Genomic DNA, 25,282 nt, shown 5'->3' with positions numbered 1-25,282 from the left:
ACCGTGGGAAAAGCAGACTCTGACACGAACATTTCAGGTTTCAGATGGGTTTGGTGGTTCAGTCTCTCAGGCCAGCACTGATGAGGCAGAGAGCGTGGCTACATGAGCCAGCTTCTCCTCGCCTCCCCCACGGAGCCTGGCTCACCGCACTCTACATAAAACATTCAGCCGCAACATTATTTTCTTACAGTATCAGAACACTGACTGATGTAATCCCAAATTCTGAGTGAAGGGCATGTGCCGTGGGGCCAGGCCCGGGGCGTGGCAGGAGTCCTGGGTATTCAGCCCTGGCAGCCCCCTGCAGTCGGGCAGGTTCCCGCCGCATGTGTCTGTTTTCCAGTTGATTTTCTAGTCTTCTTGGGTTTTGTTTTGTTTTTTTTTGTATGGTGGGAGATGGTGCCCAGGGTCCCTGCCCCCTGTCCCATGTCAGACCGTGTTCAGCTCTGTGGCAGGAAGGGACCGGCCAACAGGCTCCACACAACTCAAGGACTGGAGGAGTGGACCAGGCTGTCTGTCCTGCGGTCCTGGGGACATCGCTTCTCCACACCCTGCCAGGACCACTGCAGAAATGGCCCCGAGGCCTTTGCTGAAGGTGTTCGCTTGATCCCGTCTCCTCCTCATTTCTTGGGTCTCTGATGCCACGGTGGGCATGGCTGAGCTCAGCTGTCACTGTCCTCGCTGTCCCCATAGGCACCCAGCTGGCTCAGGGAGGAAGCACCAGGGGTCTGGGGTGCAGGCTTGGCCGCCTTCCTGCTCTGGGGAGCACCTGTGGGGAGGACAAGTCAGTCCAGGGGAATGTTCCCGGCTTAGAGAACCCTGTGACTTAGTCACCACCACTCTACCCTGGGCCAGAGGGATCCTGCCCAAGGCGGTTGAATGCCCACCGAACACTGGGACAGTGTCAAGGGCAAGTGCTGCCAAGGGACTTCATGACTAAGAGGGTGCACAGCGGAGGTGTCAACACTGGGCCTGCTGTGTGGCTTTAGGAAGTGGATAACCCTCTCTGTGCATTAGGACTGCCTCTGACAAATGCTAATAGTGGTAGTGACAACTGTGTCAAATGTCACCATGGGTCAACCCCACAGCAGGCCTTTTCTACATATGGTGGAATTACTCAAACTCTAGGAAAGGGCACTAACCTGCAGGCCACATTGGCACTGCACTGCCACACTACCTGGAGTCCCTTGATACTGCAAGACCTGCCGCAGGGCACATTTAGCCATTACGTGACTTCAATTCCAAGCCTTGGCTTTTTTTTTTCCTCTTTGTTTTTCAAGACAGGGTTTCTCTGTGTAGCCTTGGCTGCCCTGGAACTCACTCTGTAGACCAGGTTGATCTTGAACTCAGAGATCCTCCTGCCTCTGCCTCCTGACTGCTGGGAATAAAGGCGTGCGCCACTGCCATCCAGCTCCATTTCGTTTTTTGAGGCAGTCTCATGCAGCCCAGGCTGGCCGTAAGTTCCCTATGTAGCTGAGGCTGACCCTGAACCCTGATCCTTCTACCTCCATCTGGTTCTGTGACAGGCTGCTGGGTAAGCCTCTGCCCACTGAGCTGCGGCCTCACTTTGGTCCCTGGCCTGAGAGTCAGTCCTTACCCCGCTCACCTCATGAACCTTCTAGACAGTACCAGCTGCACTGTGGCCACCATGGCTGCTGAGGGACTCACCCGCTGCGGAGGGCACCCGGACCTGCTCCGAGGCCCCGTTGGCTTCCGTCTTGACCTTCTTTGGTACAACCAAGCCTGCCAGCCGTGCTTTGCTGCACAGGGCCTCTGCCTTCCTCTTGGTCTTTGGTGCCTATGGGGACCATACACAGCTGTTGCTCTCTGGCCTCCGTGACCCGGCTCTGTGGAACCAGCGTGCTTATCAAGCCTGCCCAGCTCTAATGCCTAGTTGAGTACCCACGACCTGTCCCTCACTCCTCATCCTCACCTGCTACCCGTTTTCATCCTGTGACCTCCTCCCAGCCCTTATACCTCTCTCAAGCACCTGCTGCATGTGTGGTCTTAAGGAGTGTGTGTACCCAGTGTCTGTCTCCCCAGTGCTGGGCTAGTACTTCCCAGCCCAAGCCCAGCCTTAGCTCCGGAACATAGCACACAGCACACAGCACACGCCTCCCTAAATGCCAATATGCTGGGTGCATGCATGCTACTGTTTAGGCTCTGGGTGTGAAGTACTGAGGTGTAGTGTGCAGGCCTGTCACTTCAGCCCACGGGAGGCAGGACTGTGGGTTCGAGGTCAGCCTGGGTTGTGGAGTGTGTGACCTTGCTTCAAAGAAAAACAAAACAAACAGAACCAGACCAAATCTGGATTCCACATGGAAAGTTTGATGGGGCCTGGGTAGAGGGCTCAGCCGTCCTGGCTGAAGCATGGGGTGCAGTTTGAGTCCCTGGCACCCGCAGAAGAGCCAGGCCGAGCAGCATGAGACTATAAGCCCAGCAGCAGACTGGGCCTGGCTTACAGAGCTGCCACAAGGGGAGACTCTTGTCCCAGGGTGGGCGGGGGCCTGCCTGCTGACCTCCAAAGACTGCAGTGTGTGTGCTGGCACTCACAGCTGGACACCACCTGCCGGGACTAATGCTCTGGAAGGCAGAAGAAGCTAGAAGGTGCTGGAACTTTCAAAAGCTGGGGCTAGGGGGCTGGAGAGATGGCTCAGAGGTTAAGAGCACTGGCTGCTCTTTCAGAGGTCCCGAGTTCAATTCCCAGCAACCACACGGTGGCTTACAACCATTTGAAATGGGATCTGATGCCCTTTTCTGCTGTGTCTGAAAACAGCTACAGGGTACTCATGTACATAAAATAAATAAATCTTTTAAAAAACAAAACAAAGCAACAACAAAAAACCAAAGCTGGGGCCAGAGCTGCTGCAGTCTTGGATGCCCGGGGCCTGAGGGGACCGAGGGGACCAGGGGGACCCGTCCCCTCACAGCCTGGGCCTCCGTGCTGCGAACGATGTATGATGCAGACTGACACGGCGAGCTGTCGTCATCAGCTGCTATGATCATGGTTTTTGAGATAGGATATCTCAGTGACTTGTGGATCCCACCTAACACAGCCAGAGTCCTTCTATCTTTCCCTTCCCAGCACAGGATCCCGGGCCTACTGCTTTGTCTTTGAAGCAGGGTCTTGCCATGTTGCCTATGCTGACCTCAACCATGAGCATCCCATGGTCTCTGCTCCATGTGTGGGCTTTATGTGCGTGTCGCCACAACCAGAGTGTGCAGCTTTTTACACGGCACTGGGCCAAACCCCAGTCTTGCGCCTGTGGGGCAGGCACGTGACTGAGCGACTCCCCATTCTTTTTGTTTTGTTTTTTGAGACAGGGTTTCTCTATGTAGCCCTTGACTTCACTCTGTAGACCAGGCTGGCCTTGAACTCAGAAATCTGCCTTCCTCTGCCTCCCAAGTGCTGGGATTACAGGTGTGCGCCACCATGCCCGGCTCAGTGACACCCATTCTCAGGCTCAGAGGCATGACGCACAGCAGAGCAGCCATACTGCTGCCTGTTTGTCCTGTTACAAACAATCTCATTGCCCATCATCTCCCCTGTGGCCACCCAGCCTGGGTATGCACACCCCTCACCCTGGCCTGGCCTACCTCATCGAGGATGGCTGTGGGCTTGGGTCTTGCAGCTGCCTGTGGTCGGGAAGGCAGAGCCTCATCCTCTGAGTCAGAGTCCTCTAGAAGCCTTCGCTGACGAGCCTCCTCCAGCAAGGCCCTATGGGATGGATACGGTGAAGATGTACTGCAGGGGGCCGTCTCCAGGGGCCTCTTCTGCAGCAACTGGGGCTTTCTGCTCTCTTGATGTTGGGAACAGGGGAGCAAGTAACCACATTAACAATTTTGAGGGCAGTGGCTCAGTGGCTGGAGACGGCTGGCACATGTGAGGCCCTGGGTTCAAACCCAGTACCATAAAAATAAGTAACCACATAGTTGGGTGTGGAAGCACGTGCCTACTGCCCAGCACTGGGAGCTGGATGTAGGAGGATCAGGAGTTCAAGGCCATCCTTGGCTACTTAATGATTCTGAGGCGAGACTGGGCTACACGAGGCTCTGTCTCAAACAACAAACCCACAGCCATGGGATGGAAACAAAAGCCCCGAGTGACGGCTATGGAACAGTGGGTCTCAGGGGCCCCAGCAGCTGCGCTTCCGCAGTCCGAGGGGACAAGACAAGAGGGGAGGGGCAGCTATGGAAAGATCCAGAAGGGCCTGGCCTGGCTCACGCTGTCTCACGCTCATCCTCCTCCTCCTGCTGCTGCTGCCACTGCTCCTGAGACAGGCGGTGTTGCAGCAGCATGGCCTCGAAGTCCACGTGCGCCTGCCGCTGGTTCAGGTCTTTCAGCTCCTGCAGGTTTTCCAGCACTTCCATCTCCAGCTTGGAGTCCTTTGTACGGTTCTCTAGGACCTAGGGGTGCGAGAGTTGGTGTAAGGGAGGGAGTGTAGGCGAGGGGAGAGGGAGTGGGGATGGGTAAGAGGTACAGATAGAGAAGGGGGACATGGGGGGTAAGGGGACCCCTGGGAGGGGTGCAGGGTGAAGGAGGAGGGCAGGGGCGGGTGGGCGCCGTGGCCTGGGGCTTACCTTCATGGGGTTGTTCAGTTCCTCATCCTCTCGCTCCTTCTGCACGCGCTTCTCCTCCTCCTCCAGAAGCTTCTCGGCCTGGAAGTTGCGCGTGGCCCCGTGCTCCATGGTGTAGTCCGTGTTCTCCGGGTCTGTCTGTTAGGGGAGGGGAGAAAATGGTTCCCGGGTGGTGGCCTGCGCCCCTTGTGTACATTTCTCCATTCCTGCTACCCGTTTCTGCGCTTACTCCTTTGGTGGCTGGGGCCTTCCCTCCTTATGCCAGCACCCTCTGGAACGTTCTGTAGCCATAGCAGAGAACACCTAACTCCCCCGTGGACTCCTCCCCCTCATGTACTCTGCTACTGCTCTCCCCTGCATCTGCGCTGTTAGCGCACCCGGACCCACACCTTCATGCCTCTGGCCTGTGGGCAGTGGACAGCGCCACCACAGAGAAGAACTGGTAAGGTTGTAACAAGTTCAGGACCCTGAGAAATCTTATAATTGAGAACATCAGGAGTTCCAACTAGCTCCTGACTGACCAGGTTCCTGCCCTGGAGCACGTGAGCATGACACCCCACTAAGAAGACCATGACAACTGGTCACATAGCATAAAAACCTAGAATTCTTCATGTTAATGAGGTTATCTAGATAGACTTGGAGGGTTTAGCCAGTGAATTTCCCTTCCTGGGCATCCCTTTCTGCAAAGGGTATTTTATCTCGGTAAGATGTATGTGTCATATGGCATGAATAAGACAGTCTGGACCAGCCCTTCATCAAGGACTACCACGGGGTGGGGCTGGGGGCGGGGGAAGAGACTGTCATCATGCAGAGCCACGCCTAAGTCTCCCGAAGAGGGCCCTGCTGTACAGTTGGTACCAGAGCCAAGCGGGATTGCCCCTCTGAGCTCACTGTGGGCTCGAGGACCCTATCTTAGACTCCGTTTGCCCTTCCCTGAGCAGTGTGTTGGTAGCCCTGCACCCCAGTAGCAGGAAGACACGCAGCCTCACACTGCCGCATTTCCCTCCCCTGAACGAACGACAACACATTGGGCAGTAGTGCAGCTCTCCAGCGTTGAGGCAGAGACACAAAACGACCTACTGCGCAGATGATCCAGTGTGCTGTGTGTCTGGCTGCGTGGTGGAAGCAGGGGGCTATAAAGTGAGTGAGGCTAGCCTGGGCTACAGAAGACCTTACTCAAAAATAAGGGGATGAGGGGCTAGATTCCTGGCCGCCACTGCTGAGAACCTGGGTTCAGCTCCCAGTACTGGCACAGTAGCTCTCAAACTCTGTAAGTCCAACTGCTAGGGACCCAGCCCTGCCCCGCCCCTTGTGGCCTTCTTGGGCACCAGACACACAAATGTTCAGATAGATACACATGTAAAATAAAATGTAACTTCTTCAAGATTATGTTTTGTTCACTTTAGTCAATTTTTTTTGAGTTTAAAGAAAAAAAGCTTACAGTGAAAAAAACAACAAAACCAACCAACCAACCCAACCAACCAACCAACCCAACCAACCAAACAACCAACCCAACCAACCAACCAACCAACCAACCCAACCAACCAAACAACCAACCCAACCAACCAACCAACCAACCCAACCAACCAACCAACCAACCAAACCAACCAACCCAACCAACCAACCAACCAACCCAACCAACCAACCAACCAACCCAACCAACCAACCAACCAACCCAACCAACCAACCAACCAACCAAACCAACCAACCCAACCAACCAACCAACCCAACCAACCAAACAACCAACCCAACCAACCAAACCAACCAACCCAACCAACCAACCAACCCAACCAACCAACCAAACCAACCAACCCAACCAACCAACCAAACCAACCAAACCAAACCAACCAACCCCACAGCCTCTAGTGGTGTGATGGGAAGAGTGCTTTCCTTCTCCTGTCTCTCCCCGAGGCCTCAGGCTTTTGTGCCTGGGCAGTGGCTCTGGAAGAACACTTGCCTAGTGTATGTGAAGTCCTGACCTCCATTCCAAGAAACATGAAAGAACAGAAGAAAAATCACAATTTTTACCAGCTGTGGTGGCATATGCCTATCATCCTAGCACCTCAGAGGTGGAGGCAGGAGGATCAGGGTCATAGTCACCCCTGACTACACAGGAGTTTGAGTCCAGCCTCCTGTGCTACAGGAGTCTGTCTAAAAAGGCAACATGCAAGGCCCAGAACAACATGACTTTTCCTGACCCGGCAACACATCCCCACCGTGCACCCTTGCAGGTTCTGCTGCAAGCACCTTCCCAACACTCTGCCCCTTTGTGGGGTGTCCACAGCGGGAAAGCTAACGAATGAAGCCCCTACCTTGAAGGTGATCTCGGCCAAGCAGCGCGTGCACTTGATGTAGAATCGGAAGATTGGCAGGCCCAGGTAGGCCTCGTTCTGAACTGTCTCCTTCCGAGCGTTGAACTTCTTCCCCTTGTAGATGTACTCTCCGCATGTCTTGCACCTGCAGCCAGGGCGGGCGCGTGAGGGCCGCTATCCTCTGCTCTAGCACCAACGGCAGCATTTATGTCTTAACAGGGACTCCCTGCGGGTGTGTGAACTCCTGAGGCTGGCCAGGAGCACAGCAGGGTCCTGCCCCTGGCCGCTCCTCCCCCTCCTGCCCTGCTCATGCTGTGCCTGTCCTACCTCAGGGCCTCTGCTCTGCAGTCCTCACAGCCTGAGGTTCTAACACGTCCCACCTGCCTCCTGTCCTCGTCACTACAGAGGAGGTATGATCCCCTCTCCCCAGTGCCTGTGAGGGTCAGTAGACGCCCCTCGCCCTCGCCCACGTTAGGTGCCGGTTAGAGGAGTGTGGTGGTGTGGGTGAGAACGGTCCCTAAAGAGTCATACATCTGAGTGCTTACTCAGCAGGGAGGAGCAGAGGAGCCATCTTGAAAAACCAAAAAGTGGGGTGCGGGGTGTGGAGGAAGATGATGATTAGGAGGTGTGGCCTTGCTGGAGAAGTGTGTCACTAGGGGTGAGCTATGAGGTTTCAGAAGCCCATGGCACATCCAGTGTTTCTCTCTTTCTGCCTGCAGATCAGGAGGATGGAGCCTCCATCTACTCTAGCACCATGTGTGCCATGCTCCCCACCATGATGATAATGGACTAACCCTCTCAAACTGTAAGCAAAATGCAATTAAATGCTTTTTCTTCTAAGAGGTCACATGTTTACAGTGACTAAATCAGGAGCAAACAAAGAAATGAAGATAAGATAGAATCAACTAGTCACACAGACAGCTTGTCCATCCTCAGTGACTGTACAGGTGTGACTGCAGGATTATGATTCTCACACAAAGTCAAGTGTAGATAACTGTGATTCAAAGCTGGCTGAACCCAGGAAAGTGGGGGGCGGGGATGAAGGTCTAAGGGGAGGCTGGCAGCCTGTGTGGGATGAGGTGGAGCCAGGCCCTGTCAGAGACGCTAGTGACCAGAGGTCTGCAGGCAGAGGCCATAGGTGGTGCAGAGGCCCTGGGCAGGAGGAGGACTGCCACTACAAGGCTCAAAATCCTGCAGGGCCAAGTGTCCCTCTGACTGTCCGCTGAGATGGGGCGGGGACTCTGTGAGGCTGGCACTTTCATCCTTGTTTATAGTTTCTCCAGAGAATCAGCCTCCAGCCCACGCCTCCGGGGAGTCACCTCATGTTGAAGGGGGCCATCAGCCGCACCACATACTGCCGGTCCTTGGGCAGCTTGAGCTTCGGGATCTTCGACGGGTCAAAGTCAGGTGGGTAGTATTTCTGTGGAGAAGAGTGTGCTGCTGTTTCCTGGTGCTCAAGCCCCACCCGGGCAGGAGTGGGGTCTGGGAGCCACGTGAGGTCAGCAGACACAGGGTTCCCTGGTTTTAGGGATCCACCTGCTCAGGAGTCAGCTTGCCGGAGCCTTTCCAGACGCGGGCTGCTTGAAGCACAGCCACGAGGAGAGAAGTTGGGACAGGGAGGAGGGTGCACTAGCTTCCAAGACAAATCCCACAGGGTGGGGGGTCACTTCCCGGAGCCGTGACATGCCTTCCCAGGAAGGTTCTAGAGGCCCAGGGTTTGCAGTGGGGTGGACCCCTGCTGCCTGGCACATGATAAGACACTTATGAGGAAATGGAGGCCTGACATAAATTAGACCTTGTTAATGGTGGTCTAGCCTGCACTAGGGTACCACGCAGGCTCCAGGACACCAACCCAGGGCAAGATCTGGCCAGCGAATCTCCTCAGGGAGAACAGGCTCTGGCCTCTCTGTGTGCTTGGGAGGCTGGGGTGAGGCACACAGGGACAACCACTCTGGGTTAGTTACAGGCATGCCAATGTCCAAACCCATCACTTAGCACCTGGGAATCTGAGACAGGGGGCTGAAGAGAGACAGCTCCCCTTCCCCCTCAAAAAGTTAAAAAAAAAAAGCGATGTGGACCACCAACAAGGAGAGTCTGCTTTCGACACCTATTGGCAACCATGCCCACGGGAGAGGAAGCTGTCTCCTTGCTTGAAGGAGGAAGCTAATTCAGGCTGTAGATGGGAATGATGGTGGACAGCTGTCATGCCAGCACTTAGAAGGCTGATGCAGAATTGTGAGGTTACAGTCAGCCTGGGCAGTGCACGCAAACGTGGTGCATACACAGACATGAAAGAAAAACATAAAATGAAAAGAAACTAATCCTTTAAAAAAACGAATACAGGGGGCTGGAGAGATGGCTCAGCAGGTAAGAGCACTGACTGCTCTCCCAAAGGTCCCGAGTTGAAATCCCAGCAACCACATGGTGGCTCACAACCATCCAGAATGAGATTTGACGCCCTCTTCGGGTGTGTCTAAATAAATATTTGGGTTCAGAGCGACCAGGAACTGAGAAAGCAAGATTAACTGGAGTGAGTGAGCGCAGCCAGCTGGACCAAGCAGAGGTCCTAAATTCAACTCCTAACAACCACATGAAGGCTCACAACCATCAGTACAGCTACAGTGTAGTCGTATACATAAAATAAATAAATTAAAAAAACGAATACAGCCCAGCGTAGGTGTACACTCCTTTAACCCCAGCAACTGCGAGTCTCAGAAAGGTGGGTCTCTGAGTTCGAGGCCATTCTGGGATACACAGTGAAACCCTAACTCAAAACAAACATTTAAAAAACAGACCCAGGAAATGGAGAGCAATATTTTTCAAGAGTGGAGACTGAGTTGCCCCAGAAACCCCAACATGGTGTAGAAAGCGTTGCAAAAGATTTCGGATACTAATTCCACAAAAGCCGGGACGAACTGAGGGGATCAACAACATCCCCGGACCTGGGGCGGGGGGAGCCCCACAAGAAGCAAGCAGTCCCGCCCCAGAAAAGCGATCGGTCATTGGCCTCTGAAAAAGCCAATCGGACAGAGTGACATGAGCTCCGCCTCCCTGGTGATGATTGGCTACTCACGAAGCACGGAAGCCCCTCCCCCCAAAAGAAAGAAACGCCAACGCCCGCCCCTCAAGAGTGTGATTGGCAAGATTTGGGAAGCTGCCGGACAGAATGCCTCGCGCATGCGTGGGTGCGTGATGTGGGGTGTGTGTGTGTGGGGGGGGGGGGGGGCGAGAGGGGATTGCAAAAGGAAATGGCCGGAAGGAAGCACGCCTCTCCCGGGGCCCTCGCGCATTGCACCCTCTGTAGAAACATGTAGACTCTGAGCACTTACGTTTAAAACTTTCCGTTCCGACATCTTCGCTTCCTGTTCAACGAACAAGTGAAGAAGCTGTTTTCTGAGTCCTCGTGGAGTTTCCCCGCTTCAGCGCTGCCACTTCCTCAGCCGTCCTACAGGGCGTTGCCAACCCGCTTCGCCGTTCTCATTGGCTGCAATCTTTGTCGATCCAAGTCGGGAGTGCGCGCTCCTTCCCTTCCGACGTGTCGGCAGGTGAGGCGCTAAATCAAGGTTCCGGGCGGGCGGGCGTGCGGCTCCTGCGAGTGCCCGTGCGCCCTGGGGGTGGGAGACCGCCGGGACCGCAGCGTCTTCGCCCGCAGCGCTGCTCTGTGTGCGGGTTCTGAGTCAGAGTCTCCGTGTGTCCCTGCTGTCCGTAACTCGGCATGGAGCCCAGGGAGGCCGCAGACTAACGTGAGGTGAAGCAATCAGAGGCCACCGCGTCCCGTTCTGGTGTCCTCCTTCGTTCGCCCCTTCATTCCCGGGGCTGGGCACGGAGCCCGGGGTCTTTGCATATGGCGGGCGGGCGCTGTACGCAGAGCGCCCAGGCTGGCCTTGATGTGACAGTCCTGCTGCGAGCCTCGCGTGTGCGTGTGTGCATGTGTGTGTGTGAGGCTGGCCTTGATGTGACAGTCCTGCTGCGAGCTTCGTGTGTGTGTGTGCGCGTGTGTGTCAGGCTGGCCTTGATGTGACAGTCCTGCTGCGAGCCTCGTGTATGCGTGTGTGTGTCGTGTGTGCATGTGCGTGTGTGTCAGGCTGGCCTTGAAAACGCAGCAGTCCTCCCCTGCCTCCCGAGTGCTGCTGGGCTTACAAATCAGAGACACTATTGCCCAACTCCTAATTTTTCTTTTAAAAAAAAGTTTTTTTTTTTTTTTCTGTTTTTTCCGAGACAGGGTTTCTCTGTGTGGCCCTGGCTGTCCTGGAGCTCAGTCTGTAGACCAGGCTGGCCCCGAACTCACAAAGATGTGCTTGTGGCTGCCTTGATTGTTGGGGTTAGAGACACGCACCTCTACTGCCAGGCTTAGTATCGTTCGCCCCAGCGCGACCTGGGGATCCTGGGCAGGCGGCCCACCCCGAGCCCCCCGCCATCGCTGCCGCTGCTCCTGGTCTTTTGGTCTTTTTTTTTTTTTTTAAGATTTATTCATTCATTTTATGTGTATGAGGACACTGTAGCCGTACAGATGTGGTGGCTGGGATTTGAACTCAGGACTTTCAGAAGTGCAGTCAGTGCTGTTAACCACTGAGCCATCTCTCCAGCCCCCTTCTTTTGGTCTTTTTGAAACAGGATCTCTAGGCTGAGCTTTAGCTTGCCACCATCTCCCCTCCCCCCACATCTCCCCTCCCCCCACCATCTCCCCCTCCCCCATCCCCCCCCACTAGCCTCATTTCACCAAGGCTGGACTTTGTTGTGTTTTGCTCTTAGCTGGTGCTAGGTGTGTCCGCAGCTTTCTGTCTCAGCTCCTGTCCGGTCCCTTTGGCAGGGCCTTGCACCTTGCTCTGCTCTCTCCCTTCCTCCTACTTACACGCTCCGACCTTCCCCCTTATGCACTGTACCATGTATGTATGCATGTATGTATGTATGCACGTATGTATGCACGCATGTATGCACGTATGTATGCACGTATGTATGCACGTATGTGGAGTTCCTTTTGGAAGCTAGCACCATTCTGTGTCCTCCCAGGCTCCTGACCACAGTAACTTCTTTTTGTCACGAAGGCCTTGTTTGGGGCCCGCGGAGATGGCTCAGCTGGGGAAGCCTCGGAGGTTTGAGTCCTGAGGTGTGGGGTGCGCACACACACACAAGCCCCAGCATCACTCACTCCATGGGCGCGACGGGCAAACAGGGATGAAGAGGAGCCCGGGCTCCCGCGCCCTCTTCCGTCCGCAGTGGGCACTGCACGTAACCCCGTACTTAACATTTGAAAGTAAAATTAAAATATTTAAAATTTAAAACTGGACAAAGAGGAAGCTTACTTTTCATAGCAGTTCTTATTGGGCGGTGGTCCTAGCACTTAGGCGGCAGGGGCAGGCGGTCTCTGCGAGTTCGAGGCCTGCAGACCCAGTTCTAGGACAGGCAGGGCTACACAGAGAAACCCTGTCTCACAAAAGCAAATGCTGATGCTGATTTAATTGGCCTTCCTAATTAAATCACGGATAAAGTCACAAAGCCCCGCGCCGGTGGAAGAAGAGCGAGCATCCTACAGGTGTGCACTCTGAGGGCTGGAGAGGTCAGGTGACTTGGCCTCTGCTTTGGAATGGCGCAGTACATGCGGAGGCAGGATTCGAACTCAGGACAAGCCACCTAGCCGTCCGCAGTAGACGACGTCAGGGTCTGACACTGCCGATCCAGTCTTCAGGGCTTTGGGGCGCCGCCCCTTCCACTCGCCCGGGGAAGCTCCAGTCACTCGGCTTCCCGTAATCTGTGAGGTCCTGGGCCGACACCTGGACGCAGTACTTGGCCTGGGGTCTCGCGGTCCTGAGGGTGAACGTCGTGGCTTCGATGGGCCCCACCTGTAGGGAGGAGGGCGTCAGGCCAGCGCCAGGAGGAGCTGGGAGGACCGCAGTGCATCGGGAGCGCGCCGTGAGTTCGAGTCCCCAGCAAGCAAGTAAAGAACTGCGCTCCCGCAGAGGGGAGAGGCGGGGCGGATCACCCAGCATCCCTCTGTGCTCCGCCTCCTTCCGGGCCACGCCCTCCCGCGAGCCTCACCTGGCGGAAGTGAGAGGCTCCGCGGCGCCGGTAGCGTAGTCTGTACTTGAGCGAGAAGACTTCCGGGAAGGGCCAGGAAGCAGGCGGCTGCCAGAGCACGCGCAGGCGCTGCCCCTCTGTGCGCAGGCGCACGCCGTCCGGAGGGTCGGGCTTGACTGGGGGAGGTGGGGCCTGGGTCAGGGTGAGCTCTTCCGGTTCACCCTCACGCAGTAGTTCCCTCATTGGAGACTCATTCATTCATACGTCCGCTTTCACCCTCGCCCTGCCATTCATTCATGCACTTCGTCCTTTCACGTACTCACGAGATTCACTGATTCATTCCTTTACTCAGCTCACACATGTATTTATTGTTTGATTCAGTGCAGATTTGTCCCTGGATTCATTAACTCACTCACTTGCACTTATTTATACACTCACTCATTCAAGGATTCATTTCCACAGTCATTAGGTCATTCACTCATTCACTGTATCGTTTGTGAATTCATTCATTCACCCCCTAATTGAATCATTCATTTGTTCATGCACTCATGTCACTTATTTTCCTTCATGTATTCCTTTATGTCCTTCATGTATTCATTATGCATTCATTATGTCAGTTATGCATTTATTCACTCATTCACTAAGTCATTCATTCATTCACTCATTAAGTCACTCATGTTCATGCACTCAATATGTCAGTTATGCATTCATTCACTTATGCATTCATTATGTCAGTTATGCATTCACTTGTTCATTATTAAATCATTCACTCACTTGACATCAATCATGCATGCATTCATTTATTCCTTCATTTATCTGTTCATGGAAAAAACATTTGCTGAATCACTCTCATCACTGCTGGGAGAAGTCACACGGTCATATAGGCAAACAAAGGTTCAGAGCGCAAGTCTACAGGGGGCCGAGGGCTTTTCTGAGATAGTTCCGATAGCACAAGTCTCTGCCTGAAGACATCCAGTGCGTCGGTAACGAGTGTGTGCATCACTCCGCCTGCTTCTAGAACGCTCCTTCATGACAACACAAGCCACTTCCCATCCTTCTCCTCAGCACCCGCAGATCTCCTATCTCTAGACGCCTCTGCCCTGCAGCCCACATTGTGTGGTTTGAGTCTGGGTTCTCACTGAGTGTAGTGTCCTCACGGTCCCACTGCAGGGCTCGGTGCCAGAGCCTCATTCTTTAGGGCTGAGTAATGTTCCTCCGTGTAGGTGACCATTGTGTGTCCATTTATCCATGGGAATACACACGACACTGGCCTTCCAGATGCTGTGAATGCTGTTGCCAAGACTTTGTAGGGATGAACATTTTTATTTCTTTTGAGCAAATACTTAGGTTTGAGTTCTGAGAGCATGTGGAGACTTCCTGCTTAAACCCTCAAGGGCCGTGTAGTCTTTCTCTGACCTGCGTCAGCTTTTGTTCTTGGCTAGACAGGTGCTCAGGAGTGAACCCGACTTGCCTTGAACCTATAGACCAGGCTGGCCTTGAATTCTCAGAGGTCTGCCTACCTCTGGGATTAAAGATCTGTGCACCACGCCTGGCTTTCATCTCTCTTAACTGTGACTATTGCTTGTGTTTAATGGTATACTTTTGGGGAGGCCTCACTGAGGAGCTGATACTGGAGCAGAGACCTAGGAAGGCCAAGGAAGGAAGCAGTGCAAAGGCCCTGGGGCAGGATCGGGCCTGGGGTGTTGGGGCAGCAACAGGAGTCCTGTGAGGTGGGACCAGAGCCAAAGGATAGAGGCTGCAGGGACCAAGCAAGGGGGTAGGGGTGGGGGTGGGGGAAGAGGAGGCGGAGCAGGGAGGAGGCGTGGGATGGAGAAGGTGGAGAGGGGCAGGGAGGACAGACACTCACTGATTCGCTCGGCCACAAAGGCTAGGAGGCTGCTGCTGGTGCCACCAGGGTGCACTGCAGTGACATTTAGCAAGTAGGGCACTGTGGAGAACAGGTGCACGTGGGGGATGGTGCATCGGGAGGCCTGGGGCGTCCGCTGTAGGCAGGGCTGGCTCTGCTGCTGGGTGGCCACACCGAGCCTGCATGGGAAGCACCATGGGGAGTCACAAAAAGAACCTGGGTGCCTGTGGGGCCCCAGCTTACCCACAGCCAACTGCCGGGCATGCTCGGGGGACATGGGGACTGTGGATTCTGAAGAACATCCTAGAGCACCCACGCCCCACACTTGCTCTGTTGTTTTAGAAGCAGGCTGCCGTGGGCCTGAGTGGACCAGGACATCAGAATCTCTTGACTCTCAGCCTCGCCCTTTACCCTTTCGAGTCTCTGACCTGTAAGTGGCAATGAAGGTGGAGTTGGGAGTCTGGAGAGGCGTCCAGGAGCAGTCCACGGCCACAGGGTACCGAGAAGCATGGCACCGCACTCTGGGCTGGCTCAGAGACACTAGATCTGGGGAGACAGAGGAACATGAGCTCCACAGGACTCTGTCACGCATGGAGGCACGAGTTCCTATTCGACCGCAAAACACAAGGTTCTCAGCTCAATTTCTAGATGAGAAAACTGAGTTTTTCTAGTTCCCTTCTCTTTTCTCCTCCTCCTCTTCCTCCTCCTACTCCTCTTCTTCTTCCTCTTCCTCATCTTCCTCCTCCTCCTCCTCTTCCTCCTCCTCTCCCTCTTCTTCCTCCTCCTTCTTCCCCTGGAGGCTCTCACATCACCTAGACTGACCTTGAGTGCACAGTGTAACTGTGGATGACCCTGACCTCCTGAGCTTCCTGCCTTAGCCCCCTGAGTGCTTCACAGCAGGCATGCCCCACTATACCCAGTATTTTCTACCATTTCTGTATTAAAGTTGTTGAGTCACAAAGGTGAGGCTTCGGGTTTCTGAGAGGCAACTGTCTAGCTCCACAAATGTCTAAGTTCAAGGGTGCCTCTGCCTGGATAAGTGAGGTTTTGTGACTTCATGGCCTCAGTTTCCCCATCCCTGTAGTAGAATGAGATCAGGTCCAACGGGTATAGGTGTGAGTTCCCACCCAATGGCAGCTGTGACCTCAGACTGAAGGGAAGGGCTACTTCCCTCTGCCCAGGTACCCAGTCCCCATTGTGTTCACCTACCTGTCCCAGTGTTACCAGGGGAGCAGCTGGCCCAGAGGGCGAGTGACAGGAGGAGCAGCTTGGGCATGCTCTGTGGCTTGAGCTTTGTGGCTCTGGTGGTTGGATCCGAGTTAGTGACCCATCAGAGAAAGGGCGAAGGGCTGGGGACCTGCCCAGTGTGGCTCAGCCGCAGAGGATGGAGCCGAAGATGGTGATGATGACGGGAGCCCTGACTCTGTCACCAGCTGCTGAGCGTGTGTGTGTGTGTGTGTGTGTGTGTGTGTGTGTGTGTGTGTGTGGTGAGGCCTTGAGGTATGGGGAGGGCCCCAAAAGGGAGAAGTCACCGAGTGACTGATGGCCAACGGGGAAGCCCCAGGAAGGGGAGTGAGGCACAGGGAGAGGAGGGAACTGAGAGAAACAGAGACAGAATCAGGGAGAGAGAGAGAAAGACAGGGGGGACACTGTTCTAGAAACTGGGAGGTGTCCCTCCCCAAAACTGCATCAGGCCCCAGACAACAAGAAGCACCTGCCACCTCCAGATAGTCCCCCAACTCCAAGGACACCCTGAACTGTGCCAGACACCTGTGCAGAATACCCAAGGAAACCCCCACGGAGAGGCTGGCGTCTCTGGGAATTCCAGGTCATGTGTGTCCCTTCAGCGTCAACAGAGCCCAGAACTCCCCGGGGATTCAAGGGATTTGCCCAGAACTCTAGGGGAGAGGCAGGAGTAGGGACCCTGCCGGGAAGGTGACAAAGAAAAAGGAAAGTCAGGCGTAACAATAGCCATTTGTCATTCCAGCATGTGGGAGGCTGACATCGGAGGATGTCTATGAAAAAAGAAAAGAAAAGAAAAGAGAATAGTAGATGAGGGTACAGGGCCTTTAGTTCAGTTTACACACACCACACACACAAACACACACACACACACACACACACACACACACGAACACCACTACCAAAAGGGGGGAAAACCCTGTAAAACCCCAAGATGAATCAATGAATTGAAATGAAGAAGAATGAGAGTGTTGTCTGTAATTATTTACTCACTTTGTAGCACCGTGAGGAAGGGAGCCCAGGCCTCACATACATCACGACAGTCCTCACATACACCACTACAGTCCTCACATACACCATGACAGTCCTCACATACACCATGACAGTCCTCACATACACCACGACAGTCCTCACATACATCACGACAGTCCTCACATACACCATGACAGTCCTCACATACACCATGACAGTCCTCACATACACCATGACAGTCCTCACATACACCATGACAGTCCTCACATACACCACGACAGTCCTCACATACATCACGACAGTCCTCACATACACCATGACAGTCCTCACATACACCACGACAGTCCTCACATACACCACGACAGTCCTCACATACACCATGTCAGTCCTCACATACACCACGACAGTCCTCACATACATCACGACAGTCCTCACATACACCACGACAGTCCTCACATACACCACGACAGTCCTCACATACACCACGACAGTCCTCACATACACCACGACAGTCCTCACATACACCACGACAGTCCTCACATACACCACGACAGTCCTCACATACACCACGACAGTCCTCACATACACCACGACAGTCCTCACATACACCACGACAGTCCCAGCCCCTTCCTGGAGGTATAAAAGAAACAGGACTCCCCCCCACCCCCCCCCCCGGGCCATAACTCCACTCCCTGGCTTCTTTAAACTTTGCGTTGCGCTCATTTATTAACATGCCTTTGTGTTGGGTCCAGAAGCTCAGACTATGTTCTTAGCCTCTGAGCCCCATCTTTGCTCTTGCCTGGTGCTCCAGACTGGTTCCATTTTTCCTTGTCAATGAGTTTATATTCCTGGGGGGACGATTAGGATGTAGGTGACATGTACAGAGAATTGCCGCATCCCAGGTGTAGGGTGATGGAACCCAGAGTGTAGGGCGCCATGGAGTGAGACTCAGCTGGGCACTATTCGTACATCAGCTCCTTGGCTGGCCTCTCAGGGCGGGGAGCACTGTTCGTGACAGAGCCAGGTGAGGGAGGTGGTCCCAGAGGCTTGACCTCGTACAGGTGAGGGATGGAGACGGAACATCTGACCTGAGTCTTCAGCAGTCCTGGACGGCTGCTGTAGGATCTTGCTGAGAACACGCTGTATGTCCTTCTCCATCTGTCTCTGCAGCGAGGAGGGAGGGGATGGAGGTCGAGACACACTGTGGTGCACCTGCTGGGCGATTCTCTGTCCCTGCAAGTCACTGTGCTTAAAATCAAGGGAGTCAGTGGTCCATGAGGTAGATGAATGCACACGGATGCTCCCAAAAGCCACAGGCCGGCCCAGAACAGAAAGGGAAACTGAGGTAAAGAGGTGACAGAGGAATGATGAAGCCTGAGGGACACCCTGAGGCTGAGCCACGAGTCAGGGAACTCACCCGAATGGCAAACAGAGCATGGTTGTGGTACAGTGCTGTGCTCTGGGCCTCTTCCTGTGGGCATGAGAAATGGAGAGGAAAGGGCAGAGGGATCGGGGTTACATTGGTTACACAGTGAACTTTAGGTTAGCCTGGGCTACATGAAACCCTGCCTCCAAAGGAACGAGGGGAGGGAAGAGGGAAGGAAGAAGGTAGGGAACGGGGAGAAGGGGAACAGGAAGAGAGACCCTTCCACAGTGAAACATAGCCTCTGTACCTGAGTAATGGCTGAGTCAGGGGTGTGTTCCTGAGGTACCCTGAGCAGCCTGGATCTGTCTGGTCTGTTCGTGGTTCCCATCACTTGTCCCCAGTTTCACAGGGGCAGCACCTCTATTCCCTGCTGCAAGGCTGTAACTAGGACACACAGGTCATCCTCTTCAGAGCTGGCTTTGGCAGGGTGGCCTGCTGCACCTTTAGAGCCTCCTTCTTTGGACCAATCTGTGATCTGGAAAGGAGAGGGGCTCCATGAGAGGCCACGAGACAGGCAGGGACCAGTGTCGTTTGCACCTCTGCTGGGCAGCTTGGTAAAGGGTCATGGATTCAGGCCTGGTGCTAAGCTGACTCACGGCTTGTATTGTACAGCCCACAGCTGAAAAAGGTGAGCATCTCACTCACTGCACTCTCAAAAAGAGCGAGAGTCACTAGAGAATTCTTGGCTGTGGCCATCATGGCTCTCTTAATGTTCACGTTAGGTCATATTAGGGAGACATATTGACTCCAGCAGGATCGTCTTGGAAATATAGGCTTAGATTTTTCAAACCCTAATTTAATAAGGGCTCTTAAATGCTTTTATCTCTCTTCTAGCCCACACCCACCAGAGGTATTGGGAAGAAAGATTAACAGGGCAAAGGGGGATGTGGACCTGCTTAGAAATGGTTCTTTTGGTCGATCCCAGTCTTCGTTGTCAGGACACTGACAGTTCAGTTCACACAAAGCAGCAGCAGTAGCTCCATCCACTTGCAAACACTATTCATGATCAGCGATGGCAGATCAATCCAGAATTCAATACCACAAGGCTCTGCCAATCGGCCCAAGCCTGCGAAGTGGCAAGAAGCCACCAGAATGTCTCGAGAAGTTCTTTGATGTGTTTTTCTCTACAAAGTTACAACAAAAGATGACTAGCAAAGAAGGCAAGGTGGACCGATACCACAGTGTTGTCCTCTGTCTGTTCGGTTATACTTATACCTTTGCCAAACATCATGTCTCCTCAAGCGTCCATTCTAGCAAAGGTATCACATGCCTCCTTTCCAGTCAGCTTCCAGAAAATCACCATGTGTGACGAATGTGCCAATAAATGATTAGTGTGGGCTTCAAGCAACCTCAGTGGAAGGACACAGGACACAGGACACAGGACACAGGACACAGGACACAGGACACAGGACACGGACGGTGGAGCCCATCAGGAAAGCAGCTGGCTGAGGATTCTTCATGCCACTGTGTACGGCTGACTGCTGCTTCAGCACAATCATTGATGTCAAAAAAGCCACATTCTGTTGGGGACCCCAGGACAAATACTGACACTTGTGGGCCAAGGTGCTGGGGTGAAAGAGACTTCGCTGCCTGACTAAACCTACAGTAGATCACAACCTAAGAGGGACACCTGCATCTATTTAAAATAAGGCTCCCATTCTGAGCAGGGGTTGAGTAAGTTTGAGTTCCTGAGACCTCCCTGGGAACTGGTGGCCAACTTAGCAGAGAGACATGTATGTGGGTCACTGACATCTCGGTTGGTAAGTTAAGACATAATATTAGATAAGTTTTACTCAGCTTGAAAAGTTAAGACATGACTGCTAGACAAGGCAAGTCTCCTGACACAGCTGAAAACCCCAACCAAGGGGAGCAGGATAAATGTACAACAAAGATGTGTTCCTAAGGAAATTGCCTATCTCTAAATCCTAATTGGTGAGATAACTTGGCATAGATGATTGTGGGTTTTAGGCTTAAAAACTCTGTAGGGTCTTAATTCAAGGTCATGGTTCTGAGTCTAGAACCTGGTCTTGGGATGTGGTGTTTAATAAACCATCCCTATTTGACTGACAGTGGTGTTTGATTTGTGTAGGGATTCCCAGACCCCAACAAAACACTTAAGCTTTCCTAGCACCCAGGAGTCAGAGGCAGGCAGAACTCTGTGAGTTCGAGACCAGTCTGGTCTACAGAGTTCCAGGACAGTCAGAACTACACAGAGAAACTCTGTCTCAGAAAACCAAATCAAACAACACCAAAGTAAGCAAAAAAAACTTATGCTTAATTTGGTTTACTTAATTTCCCTAATCATGTAGAACTGAGAAAAAAAGAAATCTGTAGATTCATATATAATTCCCATAAATAAGATTAAGTACACAATAAAAATATGTATAATGTATTTATCAGATTACTAAGAGGCTCCATAAGTAAAACAAAACAAAACAAAACAAAACTCTCTTTGATCCCACAGGGTTGAATTGACGACTGAACTCCTGTCCTTACATTGATGGAACAATGGATTAAGAGACTGCAGATTTTTGATGCATATTTTTCATGTTTTAAAATTAAACTTTTTAAAACAAAAAGAACATCATAGCAGATTTTTCATAGCTGCCTTGAGGTATGATCAGTCCAGAAATTGTCAAATTTCCTCTGTGCTTTCTCAGTTTCATAGCAAAACCAGACTAATGCCCCAGAAATGGGACCTCAGCCCCCAAGAGCTCTGTCTCAGTTGATGGTTGGTGCCAGCATATGTTCAAATCACCATACTTTCCTTTCTGGCTGGGATGGTGGGAGCCCCTCACCTCATGTAGGTGCCATGGTGCTACAAAAGTTTTGGGGTCAGAGTTAGTCTTGGCCTTGTCAGACCATACATTTCCTCTAGCCCTACTAGGTAACCCCTGAGTACATTCTAAGATTGCAGGCCATTGGGATGGGGATTCACCATCCCTGAGTCATTTCCAACTTGTCGTAGTCAGGGCTTCAAGTGCTGGGAACACAGGTTAGGACAGGAAGGGAGCGAGGTATCACTTTTCCTTCCAGGCAAGGAGGTCCCTTGTGAAACTGTCTGGAAAGGAGTGACCTGTCTTGAGGTTTAAAAGTCCAGGCTATGGAGGCTGTTGAGTGAGGTCTGTCAGGTGGAAGGCACGCAGCCAAGCTCTCAGACACCCATTGCACATCTAGACAACACCTCAGCAGGAGGTTGGCTAGGGGTAGATGGCATCTACCCAGGACCCGTGTGGAGATCCCAGTAGCATATGTAATGTCACAGGACACCAGTGTCAGTGACTCATACATGGCATGCAACATCTTAGCCTCTGGAGGAGTCACTGCCGAGACGTGTGATGAACAGCTCTCTCTGTGGTCCCACGAGAAACGGTTCCTGTCAGAAATGAGCTCAGTAAGGAACTGATGGCCGTAGAATGACCCAGCCTTCAGTCTGCATGCTGTGTTGAGCATTGTCTGAGCAGGCCAAAGGCAAAGCCCACACCCCAGAGTGATATCTTGGTGCGTTCTATTACGGGTGTGATTGGACAGACCCTGTATTCATGGTCATTACTCATTTTAGTACAAATTTCTTTGCTTTTTGTCTTTCTCTCTTTGTTTTTTTTTTCTTTGTCAACTCAAAATAGCAGTAGTTGTTTAATCCAACAGAAACTTCGCAGGAGATAGGAATTTCCATGAAATACTCTTCAGTTGTAGGAAGTTGACTATGAATGCTTTGCTTCCCGTCGTGATGCTGCCAGTCTGGTGAAGTTCTATTTTGGTTGGTGGTTGTACAAATACGTAGCTAGCTGTTTTGCTGGGTTTTCTCTTTTTTGGTGCTTTTTAATTTTTTTTGTTTGTATTGAATTCTGTTTAAATATTCTGAAATTGTGCCATTGAGACATGTGGCACACCATAGCACACACTTAGAGGTCAGAGGACAAGTTGGAGGAGTGGCTTCTCTCCCGTGTACTGACCTCAGGACATCACACTCGATTGTCAGTGTCCTTGCACAGCACACTAGCTGGATCCTGTCACAGGGCTTCCTTCTGACCGGCCTATCTCAGTGTGTTGGCTGTAGTAGCTCTGTTCCAGAGCCCCTCCCATGCCTGGTCAGCACCCACAGAGCCTTATAGGAAAGTTGTATTGAGGCAGTGTCTGGTTTAGTTGCCCAAGTGTTTTATAAACACAGCTTGTAGTCATACCAGGCCTTAAACTTGTGATGCTTCTGACTCACCATTCCATGTGGTGGGATTCTAAGAACAGACCACCACTCTTGCCTCTAAATTCATGTGGGAGATTAGCAATTTGTGTTTGCCTTTCAAAAGGTAGTTTAGCTAAAGGTGTTTCAATTATGGTTTTTAAAAATCAACTTTTGGTGTCAGTAATGGTCTATTATTCCCTATTATGTAGATTTCATCTCCAGTCTCTAGTCTTCCTTTCTCAGCCCTATCTTTCCATGCATTGATTCCTTTGTTTCTATTTTCATATGAGTTTTTGTTTAGGTTAGAGGTGGGCCTTTGGGGAGCTAAGCCTATCCCAGGCCAGATGCCCTGATGAAAGCACAAAGGGAACATTACATTTGCGACCTCTCCAAGAGCAGACTTGGGAAGGTCTGGTCTGGCGCTTGAGCAAGCATCTTGAATGAGTCAAGGGAACCATTCTGTTATCAGTCTCGTGGTTATCATGGTTATCAGCTGTTATCTTAATAATCTTAACATGAGTCAACATGTTATGCAAGTCATACTGATCCCAAACTTTCTGTTTTTGTCTTCTCATCCCAGGTTCTCACCCTGGTCACCTCTCCTTTGGGGGCCACAATAGTTGGTGTTTGGACCAAACTTGTTTATTTTTTTTGGAGGCAGGATATCCCGCCCTGGCTGTCCTGGAACTACTCTTTATACCAGGCTTAAACTTTGATGCCCTGACTCCACCTCCCTAGTGAGCACTGGCATGATGAGCCAGGGAACACACTAAAGGCTGGGACTGTGATAGTGTTTTGGCTACCAATGTCTATTGGGGGCCCTCTCAGCTGTGAGGCAGGTGGATCGCTCCACTTGAGGTTGTTTAGTGATCTGCGAATGCTAGAGACCTTGTGCCTACATTAAGGGGCAGTGCCTGCTGAGTGCAGTGGAGCAGGGACGACTTTGCAGTCTGGCTGTTAGGAAACAATGTAGTGAGGGGATGTAGCTTTGGCAGATGGAGCTCAAGTGTGTCCCTGAGAAATTACGCCATGCATCTGGTGTACAAAAGCTTTATTGGGGTAGAGGGGAGGAGTGAGGTCCTGGGGAAGGGTAGAGGGATAGACACGTGGACGGGCAGACAGACAGGGAGCGCACACCGGGAACAGAGAGCTGGCCTGTTGGGCAGGGAGAGAGCTCGGGCGGCTGGCGGTGGGTGGAGACATTCATCCTAACAGACCCGATGACGACACAAGCCTCTGCTAGGTCCCTGAGAGCAGGCTTGTGGAAGCGCCTGTGCGACAACAGGCGCACGTTCTGAAGCAATGCCAGTCGCTCCGGGCTGGGACAGTTCTGTGCCTGAGGGGAGGCAGGGGCTGGGAACCACTGTGCCATCTCTAGGGAGCTGTCACTCATACCTAGCCAGCCAATCACGGCCTCCAGACGGACCCGCCAGTCGGAACGGGGAGAGCACTTCCGTTCCCTAATTCTAAAGGCTCGGGCTTGGGTCTGAGGGAGGCTCTGGTGGTTCCGTGTCCGTCACCAGCTGCCGGGAGCTGCGAGGAGAGCGGGGCGAGCTCGGTGTCCACGCCATGGTGAGCGGGGCCGCCGTCCCTACGCGGGAGGAGCCGCGGGAGCCTGTGTGGGGTTCGTCCCTGGGTGCGGGAACCGGCGGCCACACCCGCCGCCCAGCGTGACTCGGCGTGGTCACCCGAGGTCCCTGCACCTCCCCAGCGGAAGCGCGAGGTCTGACTGCCTTCGAGCCCCCGGCTGCGCCTGCGCAGATTAGGGGGCGGGGCCCGGGAGTGACGCCGTCCCTGTTGTGACGTCACCGAGCAGCCAGTGCCTAAGCTGCTTTTGCTGTGCCTGGGAAGGCAGATGTGCTGACTCGCAGAGCCCCAGTCTCTCTAGTGTGGTCTAGAAGTTCTGCACTCGATGTTCAGGTGTAGGATCCGTGCGCAGTCCATTCTGTGCAGGGGCAAAGTCCGTGTTCTTAACACACTGGCCTGTGGATGCCTTGGTGGTCCAGTCACGTGTTAGTAAGGCCAGACTCAGTGCGTTTCCTGGTCTCATGCATCAACATTTACTCTATTTTATTTGTGTAGTTTTTTCTTTCTGAGTTTGCTCTCATATTCTGTTGAACTCTATTCTTTCCCAGAAAGTACTGTGCAGGCAGGTTTTTCCGGTTCCTGAGAGAGCTGGGCCGGGAGGGAAACAAGGGATAATACCATGCATTCAGAGAAGAGATCGATACTGAAACCTGAGTTTGGAGGCCTCCAACTGTTTAATGTCCTAGACAAGGTTGGGAAGATTACATTAAGGAAGCCTGTATCCCAGCCAGAGGAGTTGTCTCCTCCCTATTTGTAAGAAATATTTTCTATCTTTTTGTCTGTCTGCTTATTTTTTTCTCACTCTTTATATTTTCTCTTTATTGCAGCTGTTTTTGAGGTTTTGAAGTCAGAGGTTGTCACTGTGTTTAATATTTGTCAAGTCTTGTCTGTTGATTATTTTTTTATTTATTGTTTCTTATTCTCATCAGTTGCCTTTGGTATCCAAAATGGTGACACTTTTTATTGGTCATTTGTTGAATTCATAAGTCAAATTCTGCATTGTAACATGTTAACATACTAGCCAAGATGGCGGCATACTTCACAGTTGCTTTCTACTCAAGGTTAGACCATTTCCTGCTAAGGTGAGGCCATCCTTTATCAGG

General features: G+C 52.6%; 3 protein-coding genes across 12 annotated transcripts in view; 1 reads left to right on the top strand and 2 right to left on the bottom strand.

Annotated features, from left to right (window-relative positions):
- Nucleotides 1-31: 31 nt before the first annotated feature.
- On the bottom strand, nucleotides 32-10,315 carry Yju2 (YJU2 splicing factor homolog). Of its 2 annotated transcripts, none has more exons than XM_052193760.1 (8): nucleotides 10,217-10,315; nucleotides 8,207-8,307; nucleotides 6,888-7,032; nucleotides 4,579-4,713; nucleotides 4,223-4,404; nucleotides 3,595-3,715; nucleotides 1,666-1,844; nucleotides 32-766 (listed from the first exon to the last, which is right to left on the bottom strand). In XM_052193760.1, exons 1-8 carry the CDS (start codon nucleotides 10,238-10,240, stop codon nucleotides 667-669), a joined length of 987 nt encoding a protein of 328 aa, XP_052049720.1. In that variant the 5' UTR covers nucleotides 10,241-10,315; the 3' UTR covers nucleotides 32-666. The 2 variants fall into 2 exon arrangements, with proteins under 2 accessions (XP_052049720.1, XP_052049721.1); XM_052193761.1 differs by having other exon boundaries at nucleotides 1,666-1,795.
- Nucleotides 9,982-25,282, top strand: part of LOC127693051 (zinc finger protein 501-like) — a 66,704-nt gene continuing 51,403 nt past the window's right edge. For 4 of the 9 annotated variants that reach the window (XM_052193747.1, XM_052193755.1, XM_052193746.1 and 1 more), the window contains exons 1-2: nucleotides 9,982-10,072; nucleotides 10,266-10,432. In XM_052193747.1, coding sequence (XP_052049707.1) covers nucleotides 10,054-10,072; nucleotides 10,266-10,432 — 186 coding nt within the window. In that variant the 5' untranslated portion in view covers nucleotides 9,982-10,053. Of the gene's footprint in view, nucleotides 10,073-10,265; nucleotides 10,433-11,897; nucleotides 12,092-23,793; nucleotides 24,165-25,282 lie in introns of those variants that run through there. The other 5 variants (XM_052193749.1, XM_052193753.1, XM_052193757.1 and 2 more) reach the window with 4 other exon arrangements.
- Nucleotides 12,187-16,242, bottom strand: Ebi3 (Epstein-Barr virus induced 3). Its single transcript, XM_052193762.1, has 5 exons — nucleotides 15,979-16,242; nucleotides 15,198-15,315; nucleotides 14,770-14,948; nucleotides 12,924-13,078; nucleotides 12,187-12,727 (listed from the first exon to the last, which is right to left on the bottom strand). Exons 1-5 carry the CDS (start codon nucleotides 16,043-16,045, stop codon nucleotides 12,542-12,544), a joined length of 705 nt encoding a protein of 234 aa, XP_052049722.1. The 5' UTR covers nucleotides 16,046-16,242; the 3' UTR covers nucleotides 12,187-12,541.

This window comes from Apodemus sylvaticus, chromosome 9 (assembly GCF_947179515.1).
Source record: "Apodemus sylvaticus chromosome 9, mApoSyl1.1, whole genome shotgun sequence".
In the NCBI taxonomy this organism is placed as follows: Eukaryota; Metazoa; Chordata; class Mammalia; order Rodentia; family Muridae; genus Apodemus; species Apodemus sylvaticus.
This window is presented reverse-complemented; position numbering and strand designations above follow the sequence as displayed.

Coding starts and splice junctions, on each gene's coding strand:
- Yju2 (XM_052193760.1), bottom strand. CDS start 10,240: ATGTCGGAACGGAAAGTTTTAAAC. Junction 4,405..4,578: donor AACTGAACAACCCCATGAAG/GTAAGCCCCAGG, acceptor TCGCACCCCTAG/GTCCTAGAGAACCGTACAAA. Junction 767..1,665: donor CCGGGTGCCCTCCGCAGCGG/GTGAGTCCCTCA, acceptor TCCTCCCCACAG/GTGCTCCCCAGAGCAGGAAG.
- Ebi3 (XM_052193762.1), bottom strand. CDS start 16,045: ATGCCCAAGCTGCTCCTCCTGTCACTCGCCCTCTGGGCCAGCTGCTCC. Junction 14,949..15,197: donor ACCTTCATTGCCACTTACAG/GTCAGAGACTCG, acceptor CTTCCCATGCAG/GCTCGGTGTGGCCACCCAGC. Junction 12,728..12,923: donor GAGCCTCTCACTTCCGCCAG/GTGAGGCTCGCG, acceptor TCCTCCCTACAG/GTGGGGCCCATCGAAGCCAC.